This window comes from Clytia hemisphaerica, unplaced genomic scaffold (genome assembly GCF_902728285.1).
Source record: "Clytia hemisphaerica strain Z4C2 unplaced genomic scaffold, Clytia hemisphaerica genome assembly, whole genome shotgun sequence".
NCBI lineage: Eukaryota > Metazoa > Cnidaria > Hydrozoa > Leptothecata > Clytiidae > Clytia > Clytia hemisphaerica.
In genome coordinates, this window is record NW_027103917.1 from 1,181,720 (window position 1) to 1,193,855 (window position 12,136).

At 36.3% G+C, this 12,136-nt stretch overlaps 1 protein-coding gene across 1 annotated transcript; it reads left to right on the top strand.

Moving 5' to 3' along the window:
* The first annotated feature begins 743 nt into the window (after window positions 1–743).
* On the top strand, window positions 744–4,551 carry LOC136809363 (cilia- and flagella-associated protein 298-like). The gene is made up of 6 exons (XM_067065883.1): window positions 744–905; window positions 1,835–2,073; window positions 2,362–2,520; window positions 2,877–3,008; window positions 3,437–3,532; window positions 4,349–4,551. The coding sequence occupies exons 1-6, from the start codon at window positions 767–769 to the stop codon at window positions 4,457–4,459; spliced, it is 876 nt and encodes a 291-aa protein (XP_066921984.1). The 5' UTR covers window positions 744–766; the 3' UTR covers window positions 4,460–4,551.
* The last annotated feature ends 7,585 nt before the right edge of the window (window positions 4,552–12,136 follow it).

Sequence of the window (12,136 nt, forward strand, 5' to 3'; positions counted from 1 at the left end):
AAATTTTCTATGGTAAAAAGGGAAGGGAAACAGTAAAGAAAAATTAAGTCAGGCAAATATAATACCACTTTTTAGTGAATATAAAGAACTTCCTTTCATACAGACCAAATTTCATAACAGTGCTGGAAAATAATCTACAATATATGTAAGCCCCCCCCCCTTCTTAAACGACCCACCCCCCCCCCTCCTTGCTATCCCCCCCCCTTTTTAATGAAAATTTCTGATCCCCCCCCTTCTTCACTTTTTTGGAAGGTGTTATCCCCACCCTTAAGAAAGGTGGGGGGGGTCCGAACTATGCTAGGTTATTCCATTCATTAGTACAGAGAGGAAAGAAAGAGGCACCAAAGTGTTCGGTTCTAGAAAAAGGTTCCTCAAAAGGAGGTTTTTTCTTGTCCCACTTTCTTCATCTCCTTTCTGGGTGAGGAAGAACATTTGTAAGATGAGCAGGTGCAAATCCATTAATTATTTTATAAACAAATTTGAATCTATTAGTTTGCTAGGCTTTTCAGTCCTAGCTCAAGATAACTTTTTCCCTGAATGTTCCTCTGAAGCAATCACTTATTGTAGAACAAACATCATATTGAACAGACTGAAACAGAATTTTTCTGAAAAGCGAACTTACTAACTGGAATGGTTGCATTTCAAAAATAATTCTGAAGGAGAGTCAATTAGACCACTTAAACAGAAGATACTGATGGTTTCCCTATCATAGTTGTCTGACATTATTTTGGTTTCAATTTATTTTAAGGTAATAGTTAGTTAAAAAATGGTGAAACTCCATGTCAAAAAAGGTGATCAAAGTCAATTTCTCTATGAAACAACAGTAGAGGAAAATATTGGAGAATTGATAAACAAATTGGTTGAGATTTTCAATGGCCGGTTGAAAATTGACAGACTTTTCTATGGTAAGTTTTCATATTCCATAGTCTCACTAAGAATAAAAAGTCTCTCTATGGATAATGTTACAAAAATTGTCTCAGGTTAATTTTTATCTCTTAAATAAGGATAATTTGTTAGAGGTCTGGTCACCACTCAACCGACAAGCTTAAAACAACCTAGTACCCCCTAGTACCCCAGGTTCATTCAGTTCTTGATTTTTGGACCTACCTCCGGGTACCCCGGTGGAGGTTCTATAAATTAACCCATGTCCGTTCGTCCGTCCGTCTGTTACCAGCTTTTCTCAGGATTGGCTCATTAGTTTTTTCTGATTTTTTGCACAATGATGCAAAATGGCAATGCCCAGAACGTGACGGAGCCCGATTTTTGAGAAAAAATTTATTTGGGCAAATTTGGGCCAAAAACTACCTAAAAATAGGGTTTTTTGGACTTATTACTTTTTTCTGATTTTTTGTACAAAGATGGAGGGCAAGATTCTTTAAAGAATGGCTGAAGTGGTTTTTCGTGGAAAATTCTTATTCGCCTTAAAAGATGGATTTTCGTATTTTGGGGAAATTCCCTTTAACCAAATAAGAAAATATAGCTTTTCTCAATGTTGACTCATAATTTTTTTCTGATTTTTTGCACAATGATGCAAAATGGCAATGCCCAAAATGTGATAGAGCCAGATTTTTAAGGAAATTTTTTTTGGGCAAATTTGGGCCAAAAACAGCTTAAAAGGTTTTTTGGGCCTGAATGGTTTAAGTGATTTTCGTATTTGGGGAAATTCTTTTTTATCATTTTACATTATTCAACACACAAGCTTTATTTTTCCATTCTGAATTTTTGTACAATTATTGTCACTTTTTTCTTATTTTCATCTGATGTTTTAATCATTAGGTAGGTCCATTCAGCATGTTGCTTGTTAATATCTAGTTGCTTACATTTTGCTTTTCAGAACTGGAGACACTGGCGAAACATGGTACAACATTACCACCCAATATGCAAGGGTTAACAGATGACCAGATAGAGGAGTTACACTTAGAAGACAAATGGTCAAAAACCTGTATTCCTCAGGGAGGAGAAAGCAAATCGGCTGTGGATCCTGTAGGTAGGAGAAATGGTAAAGCACCTTGTGATAAAATGGCTGACATTCTTCATCAGACGCGAGAAGAAGCAAGAACAACAGTCTCTAAGGTTCGTGTTATCTTTAAAAAAAGACTTCTCCAGTCCATACGTAACTTTTAAGGTTGGTAGGATAATGTATAAAAGTCTTGAAATTAAAAAAACATATGACTTTATTGGTCATCTATACTGTAACATGCAAATTCCTTGCTCTACTGGGTGACTTTGTTTTTATTCTTCAATTACCATACCTGGATTTCATCTTCGTTTGTCCATACTCTGTAGACTGCCTGCTTTTATAGATTAGTTTTGTAGGACTGTCTCGATTACTTCGATGAAAAACCTTTCCATCCCTTTAAGGACTCAGTAACAGCCAACAAGTGTTTGACAGAGAAAGATGTTCAAGAGGCAATTGACAAGATGAGAGGAAGTGTCATGATCGTTTATCCAATGGGATTGCCTCCCCATGATCCAATCAAAATGGAGTTTGATAATGAAGAAGATCTCACCGGAACACAAGTTGGTATTCTTTAGCACTGGATATTTCTATACTGTGAATCGAGCAGGGAAAGCTGACCCAAAGAAGTATCTTTTACTTTCATGTTCTTTAAGGGTTTTAAGGCTACATCCTAAGCCCTTTGAAAACTTTTCCTGACAATCATGTATGGATTTGTAATGATAGTTTGCCCAGTGACCCCTTGATTGGTCAAACAAACCCAAAATAAACTTTTATGTTAAATTCATCACAGTTAAAATCGCACATAATGTAAACAGACCAAGAAATAGATACTCAAGGGATATTCTTTGCACTATTTTAGAATATAGCTTAAGTCATTATATCTAATTTAATATCCTCTTACGGTACAATTTTTTAGGCTTCTAAAGAAGTGCTAGACGAAGCCAATACGTCAATATGGTGGGCGAGTAAAGAAATGACTAATGATAAAAAACTGAAAGATTACATCGGTAAAAACGAGAAAACTAAAATCGTTGTTAAACTACAAAAGGTTAGTGTCCATTTTGTCGATAAAATGCTCTCTATTGCAATTTTCAAATGGGTATTGGTTATAGGAGTGTATTGATTAGTGCATAGTGGAAAGCCTCATTAATCCGATAAACGCGTAGTGAATATCGAATTATAGAGCCGGGAAAGAAAATATAAGTGTAACTCGATTACGGTGGATGCGAAATAAGTACACATATTGAAGCTGATGCTAAGTTCTTCGGAAGTAACTTTCAATTTGTTCCCTTTTGAGGAAGAAAATTATGAAATTCTAATTCAAACACCGAATACAATGAGAATTTTCAAATAAAGGTCAATGTAACAACAAAAGAAAATATCTTGGTAGCCCATATTTCACACAGTGGTCAGCATTGAACCACAAACTATTAGTATAAAACCCTGTATTGTCATTTTCTATCTCTCGTTTACCAGAAAGGGCAAGGAGCACCTCAACGTGAACCAGCTGTCTCAGAGGACGAACAAAAAAGAATGATGGCGTATTATCATAAGCGACAAGAAGATTTAAAGGTAAAACTTTTTTGTAGATTTTCGCCCTTTAAATGTGTAATAAAATGAATAAGACAATGCCTTTCAACAATGTGTGAGCCTCTTTTCGACACAAACCAGCTATTTGTAACTTTTTCACCTTCACTTATATGGAGGAGAAGACATCTCTGGAGATTGGTCCCATCGAGTCCTGTAGATCTATCAATGACAGATTTTTAATTTTTTGACATATATTGAATCTGATTGAATTTACAAATTCTAAAATAAAATGTACTTTAATGGTGTTTGTACTGCCAGCTTATTGCATTTGTTTGCAATGTTACAATATTTCAAAGTTAACGCAACGAAAATCCTTCCAATAGACGATATCGGCTTTCTGAATTCTCCCCGAATGATTACCCATGATGCATTGCGCAAAAAAAATCACGGACGATATTGACTTTCCGTAATTTTTTTGCGCAATGCATCATGGTTAATCATTCGGGGAGAATTCGGAAAGTCGATATCGTCTATTGAGATACGAATGAATACGTGTCTGCAAGTGTCTACCCCTATATCAGGCTCGCATTAGGCTTAGCATTCTATTGTTCTCAAACAATAGAGCCATTGTTTAGGTACCAAAAACTGACCCTTATATGCTTGTAAACGTTATGCTTATAGAAAAAAACATGTATTCGATTCCTGTCTTCTAAGTTGATAGGATTTTGGTTAAATGACCAACTAAATAAAAAATCTGATTTTTTCATCAAGATTCAAACTAGATTGCGACACTGGTCATGTGAATAATCTACTCAGCAGGTTCGAATGTATTTTCATTCCATTTCCTTTTCGTCTCAGAAACTTGAAACGGAGGACAGCGATGCATATTTAAATTCAGCATGGTCTGATTCTAGTCAACTCAAAAGACAATTTCAAGGATTGAATAGTGTGTCTTGGAGACCAAAGTAATATCACACAATAATTTCAAGTCGACTTTGATTCGTCAATTTATTTATGGACTCATCTTGCATAGCAAAGCATTGGTCATATGTCACTGAACCTCAGGAGAGCATGTCAATCAAGAATATAATCATGAACAGTCAAACTATTTTTTGGAGGATTTACGTGAGTTTTCCATGTAATTTTTACTCTAATTTTTTTGGTCTGTAAATTTTTACCATAAATTATAGTTTGTAAATAACCATTCTGTAACTCAAGCACATAGCAATATATATAAGATTTCAAAGTTTTATGAAAAGAATTCCAAACCTTCATATAGGAAGGTAAAGTAGATATGAGCATTGTCTTTCAATTTTTGGATAAATATTTGAGCCTTTAGCGGAGGTGGTCGAGGGGAGACTGACCATTAACTTATAATGCTTTCTTTGAATTTGAGTTGAAGAGATTCTAACCAGAGGTAATGGCAAGTTACCAACTATTTGTGGTACTCATTAACTGGCTGTGTAAGAAATAGGGCTATTAAGCTAATTTTATGTTTCCTTTGACTTAAAATCTCCTCGAAATTTTGTATTGAAGTAAAAAAACTACTTTAAAATTGTCATGAAATGCCCACATACTTCACAAGATGTATGATCAACGGATTAGAATAGGTGGATTAAGAACTCATAGAAAACACTCCTCGTTAGGTTATCAAACTTTTTTACGAGTTTGCTAGCAATTAAAACTTGATAAGTTGTAAAAAAGTTGTAAAAAATCATTACTTTCAACATTTTCATTGGTCATTACGTATCACGTGGTACATTTTAAATAAGAAAATGCACTTTTTTAGCCCTTTCTATCCAATGCAGAAATTAGCCAAATAATTTGAAATTTATTTTCCTAATTCTAAATACAGTCTTCTTTCACCAGTATGCAACCCATTCGTGACCCATCGATAGTTTCTTAGTTATAGACCATACGTTAATTTTCACTTATCTGAAGATTGCCATTGACAAAAGATTAAAAATTTACATTAAAACTGGTCTAGCGTTTGTTGATGCTAAAACTTAAGTGCAGGATTTAAAATATTTGCAAAATCATCAAAATTGATCGAATCATAGGACAAATTCGTTTTCGAAACTGTATAAATTGGAAAATTGTTCTTATAAAAACAATGAAAAAACTAAACGAGGAGTGCGCAGAGTCATTTACAGATTTTTCTTGTAACAATGAGAAGACAATGGATCTCTCTTGGGAGCAACGAGAGAAGTTAATCCACCTATTCTAATCCGTTGGTATGATTAATTGTTTTTGGTATTATGTTTTATTTTTGACATGCACAGTAGCATAGTAACTGTTTCCAATCCTTTGATAACAGTCTGATGTCTCCCTTGATCCCTTCGCAAGTATTTATTCGTAACCTCAGTTAGATAAACAATATATTACTATCCTTCTCTACGTTGTCTGAACGCAATTTAAAGATCTTTGAAATGCGATTTTGATTATGAAAACAAATTTTGACTATGAAAGGAAATAGTTTGTCACATAGTGTACTCTTGCTCGATTATATGCAGATCCGCTTTTACCTCAAAAAGACGTCTCTAGAAGCATGGTGATTCAGGGGGATGGATTTTATAAAGAAGACCAAGTATAGGGGAAGAAGCTTTTTTGGAGCCAGAGTTGGGACAAATTCAGGGAGGGGATAAGGATCATCCAGGCGAGGGAAACAACATTTTCTGGGTAAAGACCCTTTTTCTTGCTTTCAGATATGAAAATTATTAGTAAAAAGTATCTAAAATCCAAAATTGAAGGCATTTTGAGCCCATTGCTATTGTTTTTGCTGGAATTTTTTTGACACTAAAATTTTTGACCGGAAGTTGATCTGAGGTGGGGGGACTCGAAATTTTTGGGAGCCAGTGTGGGGAAAACTGAATGGGGTAATGGAAGAATTCCACTTTAGGTTTGGAGGCGGGACAGACCCTGAAGGACACCATGGAAAGGGTTTTTGGAAATTAAGTTTTACGGTGTGTATAATTGATTAACTTCTTTCCGAACACCAGTTGGGAAGTCTCGGAGTTGATCCTTTTTATTAGGAAAAGTTCGATTCAGTTAATAGATTTTTTTTCTTCGTTATTTAATATTTCTAGTATTCTCAACGTATTCTCAAGATTTTTACAATATTTTTTATCTGTCTATCTGTTTGTCTGTCTATGTGTCACAAATACTTTCGGGAAGCCTGAAGACTTCAAAAATGGTTGGGTTTGGCTGAAATTTGACACACTTGTTCCTTGGCTGAATATCTGTGGGCGTTTTTTCATTTTTTGAAAACTTTGATTTTTGGGACTGGGGACGAGTTGATCCTTTTTATTATATTAGGAAAAGTTCGATTCAGTTAAATGTTTTTGTTCGTTATTTAAGTCAATATTTCCAGTATTCTCAGCTTCAGTTGAGCTGGAACCTGACAATGTTTGTCTGTCTGTCGGACACAAAAACTTTAGGACAGCCTGGTCGGATTTGGCTGAAATTTGACACACTTGTTCCTTGGGTGAATATCTTGGGGAACTTTTTGGGGCCTGGGGACGAGTTTTTAGCCAAATGTTCTCAATTTTTTGTTGCATTCAAGAAAATTTGAATTAGAGAATTTCGGCAGCCGAAAGTCTTTTTAGCGTGTTATTTTTTTAAATTTCATGCGAGTTCCTCCGCCCCATTATTTGAGCATCTACAATCGGGGCTTTGAGTTACTTGGAAAAATACTGTAGTTGAGCCCAGTGCGTTGCGTACGTTCAACTATTGTTTGGACCCACCTAAGGTAGTCCTTTAAATTAACCCTTGTCCGTTCGTTCGTTCGTCCGTTCGTTCGTTCGTTCGTTCGTCCGTCCGTTCGTTCGTTCGTCTGTTGCCAGCTTTTCTCGGGATCGGCTCATTAGTTTTTTCTAATTTTTTGCACAATGATGCAAAATGGCAATGCCCAAAATGTGATGGAGCCCGATTTTCGAAAAAAAAATTTTCCGGCCGAAAATGGCGGAAATATGCCGGAAAAACTGGTTTTTCGGCATTTTCTCGAGATTTCATCATTAGTTTTTTCTGATTTTTTGCTCAAAGATGCGTATTAACAATGCGCAAAACATGGCCTAGTCCGATTTTTGAGAAAAAATTTTTTCCGGCCGAAAATGCCTGAAATATGCCGGAAATCGCCGTTTTTCTGGATTTTCAGTGGACTTTTCCACATAATTGGTTGTTTTTTCATTCGAAAAGATTATTAATAGCAATACCCACCATCAAGCATGTTTTAATTTTCAATAAAATTGATTTTTGAAGCCGGAACTTTCTAAAAATCGCCGGAACCCAATTTTCGCCGGAAAAACGGTATTTCTTGAATTTCTTGAGCTGTACTTTATATTTTTTCATGAAATTTTGCAAACTGATGCAAAATGTCAATACCTAAGCCCGAGCCCGATTTTCGAAAAAATTCATTCCCGGCCGAAAATGCCGGAAATATGCCGGAAAAACGGGTTTTTTGGCATTTTCTCGAGATTTTATCATTAGTTTTTTCTGATTTTTGGCTTAAAGATGCGTATTAACAATGCCCAAAACAAGGCCCAGTCCGATTTTTAAGAAAGAAATTTTTCCGGCGGAAAATGCCTGAAATATGCCGGAAATCGCCATTTTTCTAGATTTTCATTGGACTTTTCCACATAATTGGTTGTTTTTTCATTCAAAAAAATTATCAATAGCAATTCCCACCATCAAGCATGTTTCAATTTTCAATAAAATTGATTTTTGAAGCCGGAACTATTTTAAAAGTCGCCGGAACAACCTATTTTCGCCGGAAAGACAGCATTTCTTGAATTTCTCGAGCTGTACTTTATATATTTTATGAAATTTTGCACACTGATGCAATATGACAATACCTAAAATGTGACGGAGCCCGATTTTCGAAAAACATTTTTTTCCGGCCGAAAATGCCGGAAATATGCCGGAAAAACCGGTTTTTTTGACTTTTTCTCGAATTTTCATTTTTAGTTTTTTCTGATTTTTTGCAGAAAGATGTGTATTCGCAATGCTCAAAAAATGGCCGAGTTCGATTTTTGAGAAAAATTTTTTTCCGGTTGCCGGAAATTGCCGTTTTTGCAGATTTTCATTGGATTTTTTCCTTGTATTTCTATGTTTTTCACACAAAAACATTATTTATAACAATGCTCACCATCAAGCATGATTCAATTGTCAATACAGTTGACGCTCTCTAATTCGATCTTCAAGGGGAATTGGACTTTCATCGAATAAGAGAGCTTATCGAAAAAGGGAGCGTCATTTATGAGAGTTTCTTTTTGAAGGGGACTTTAAATTTCATCGAATAAGGGAGCCTATCGAATAGTAGAACGTCGAATTAGAGAGCACCAACTGTAAAACTGATTTTTGCGACCAGAACTTCCTATTTATTTTTTCCCTACAACCCTTCTCTCTCCCCCCATCAACAATCAATGATGAATTTATGGTGTTGTGTATTTTCGCTAAATGCTATATTTTCTGACTGATTTTTTTGATTTTTCTTTTCGCATTGCTAACTAACTTTCATCATCAGGTAGGTCCATTCAGCATGTTGCTTGTTATTTTTAGCAGATTTCATCATAATGTCCAACCCCCCCTTCACTATGCTGGAGAGGAGTTTGTATTTTTGGGCCAAAAATGACCAGGCAGGACCTTGAAATTCTTGACTTTGAGTTGGGGGAAGTAGGCTTAGGTGGGATTTCTGAAGATTAAACAAGAAGAATCAAAAATGAATCAAAAAAGATCATATTTTCAAAATAAGAAGCCTGAGAACAAGTTGAATTTTTTTTTTTATCTATAGTATATGTAACACGAACAAATAGTAAAAAAACTAAGGGTTCCTAACCTCCCGCAAAAGGACCATCAGATCATACCGCCAGGAGGAAGGAACCCAAACTAAGCTAACAATAAATTAATAAATCAATTGATAAATGCATGGAAAAAAAAAGAAAACTTACTACAGAGGATAAATACTAACAAAAAATAAAAAACAAAAACAAAAAGAGCTTGGGGAGCAGTTAGAGTAAAAGACTGAAATAACGGTCCCCCAAAACGGCATCACAGATAAATTTTATTGTTATACTCAATATATCGTGATTTTGGACAATGCTAAAATCGGGGTCGCCATAAAGAAGTATTCTACACAATGTTTTGGGATTAAATGGAAACAAGGTTATGTCAAGTTGAAGAAGGCTGTCAAACATCACAAGTCTGTCATTAGAGTAATCAGAGCAATGCATCAAAAAATGCTGTGTTGTTTCTACTGAATTTTGTCGACAGTTGCAGAAGGGGTCAACTGTGTCTGCAAAATTATGCCTGAACTTATGCTCACGAAGATGACTGAAACCAACCCTTAATCGGTTAAGGAGAACAACACCATCGTTGTCACTAGCTCTGAAAATTGAGTTAGCACTGGGTCTGAGAAATCGGAGAATTGCTTGCTTGAAAGACTTAATAGTGGGAAGATTTCGTATATGATCTCCGAGGTTATTCCATTCATTTATGCAAAAAGGAAAGAAAGAGGCACGATAACGCTCGGTTCTACAGAAAGGTGCCTCGAGTGGTGGTTTTATCCTTCGCCCTGCATTGGGTTCTTCCTCTCCTCTCTTGGGAGGAGGAATATTCGTAAGATAAGCAGGAGCAAAGCCATTGATTATTTTATAAAAAAATACGAGTCTTCTGATTAACCGTCTGTCTGCCAGGCTTTCAAAGCCTAGCTCAAGGTATATTTTTTCTCTGGATGTTCCTCTGAAGCACCCAGTAATTGCAAGACAGGCATCATATTGAACAGACTCGAGTTTTTCAGAAAATGTAGAATTACCAGGACGATCATATACGATATCTCCATAATCTAGGTGTGGTCTAACATAGGTTTTGTATATAGTGACAAGAGATTCCCTGGGTAGAAACTTACGAAGTCTGCGAATAAGACCAATACCTTGATTAGCTTTTTTTATTTTTTCATCAAGGTGACGGTCAAAGGCCAGCTTTTGATCAAGTATGAGACTAAGATGTTTTTGATGATCCTGAACTGCAATGGCTGCATTATTGAAAATAATTTCTGGAGGGTCAGCTGGATTTAACCTCCGGGTAAAGTACACTTCAACTGCCTGTTTAGAAGGATCCGGGTTGAAGGACATTTTCCATTGATGAGCCCACTCACTTATCTTCTGCATGTCACTGTTCAGTTCTTGAGAACAGCGAATATGGTCTAGGATAAGCGAAAACAAGGATGAGTCATCAGCAATCATTAATGTAAATCAAAAAAAAGAGCGGTCCGAGAATAGATCCCTGAGGTACACCTGCCAAGACTTCCGTCCAATCAGAAGCTTGACCATCAAGAACAACCCGCTGCCGTCTCCCGTGTAGATAATTCTGGATTAATAAAAGAAGGGAGCCAGAAACACCATATGACTTAAGTTTGAAAATTAAACCATCGTGCCAAACTCAGTCAAAAGCTTTGGAAATATCAAGGAACACTCCACGAGTATGGGTGTAGGGGTGGATCAACATCAAAACCATTCAGGATGTTGTGTGTTATGGATAACAGCTGAGACACACAAGAGTCACCCTTGCGGAAACCAGACTGGGAATTTGTGAAAAGATTGTTGTTTTCGAAATAGGTGTAGACGGAGTCAAAGATGCATTTTTCAAAGATTTTTCCAAAAATAGGCAAAAGAGACACTGGTCTATAATTTTTTACCACGCTCTTGTCCCCTTTGTTTTTGTACACAGGAACAACATTTGCTCTTTTCCAGTTTGATGGAAAAATGCAAAAATCTAAAGAATATTGATAGATCTTCATAAGAGGTTTAACCAAGGATTCATCACAGATTTTAATCATCTGTATGGAGATGTCATCCCAACCATGCGCTTTGTTAGTCGTAAGTGCGCGAATGAGGGCTAAGATTTTGGCTTCATCAAGAGCGATATTGTTTATTCTAAGATTAGTTACATATTTTTGTTGCGGTAAAACACTATCAGTGTCTATGAGAGAGCACTGATTAGCAAAGAACTGATTAAATATATTTGTTTTTGTAGCGACGTCAGCAATAAGATTATTGCTGGAATCTCGAACAGGTGGAATCCTTGGCGACTTCCTCCTATGAAGAAATTGATTTAGAATAGACCAGTATTTCTTTGAACCTAAGTTTGGGTCATTAAGGTTATTTGCTAAGCGGGAAAAATAAGAATCTTTAGCATCCCTGACAGCCCTTCTACACCTAGATTGATGTTCTTGAAGGTTTTTGAGATCTTCTTTCCTCCTCCCATTTTTTACATACCGCTCATAAACTTTCGATTTTACAAGTAGGGCTCTCTTTATCTCAGCCGTCATCCATACCGCATCCTTATTCCTGATGGTTATGACACAAAGTTTGACATAATATTAATGATGGTTTCAGTCAAGAGGGAGACCCGGCCATCCATATCAGTACCCTTAAAACACCTATCCCAGTGAACCATGTCTACCGCCCTTCGTATTAGAACGCGATCTGCTCTGGAGAAGTCCCAAACCTTTCGTTCATAAGATGGAGCGAAGGGGATTTTAAAGTTTAGCTTGCAAAAGGTTATCTGGTGATGGCACTTAGGGTGCAAAGATGGGAGGATACCAGTATCCAGAACCAAATGATCTGCTGATGAAAAAATTAGATCAATGCA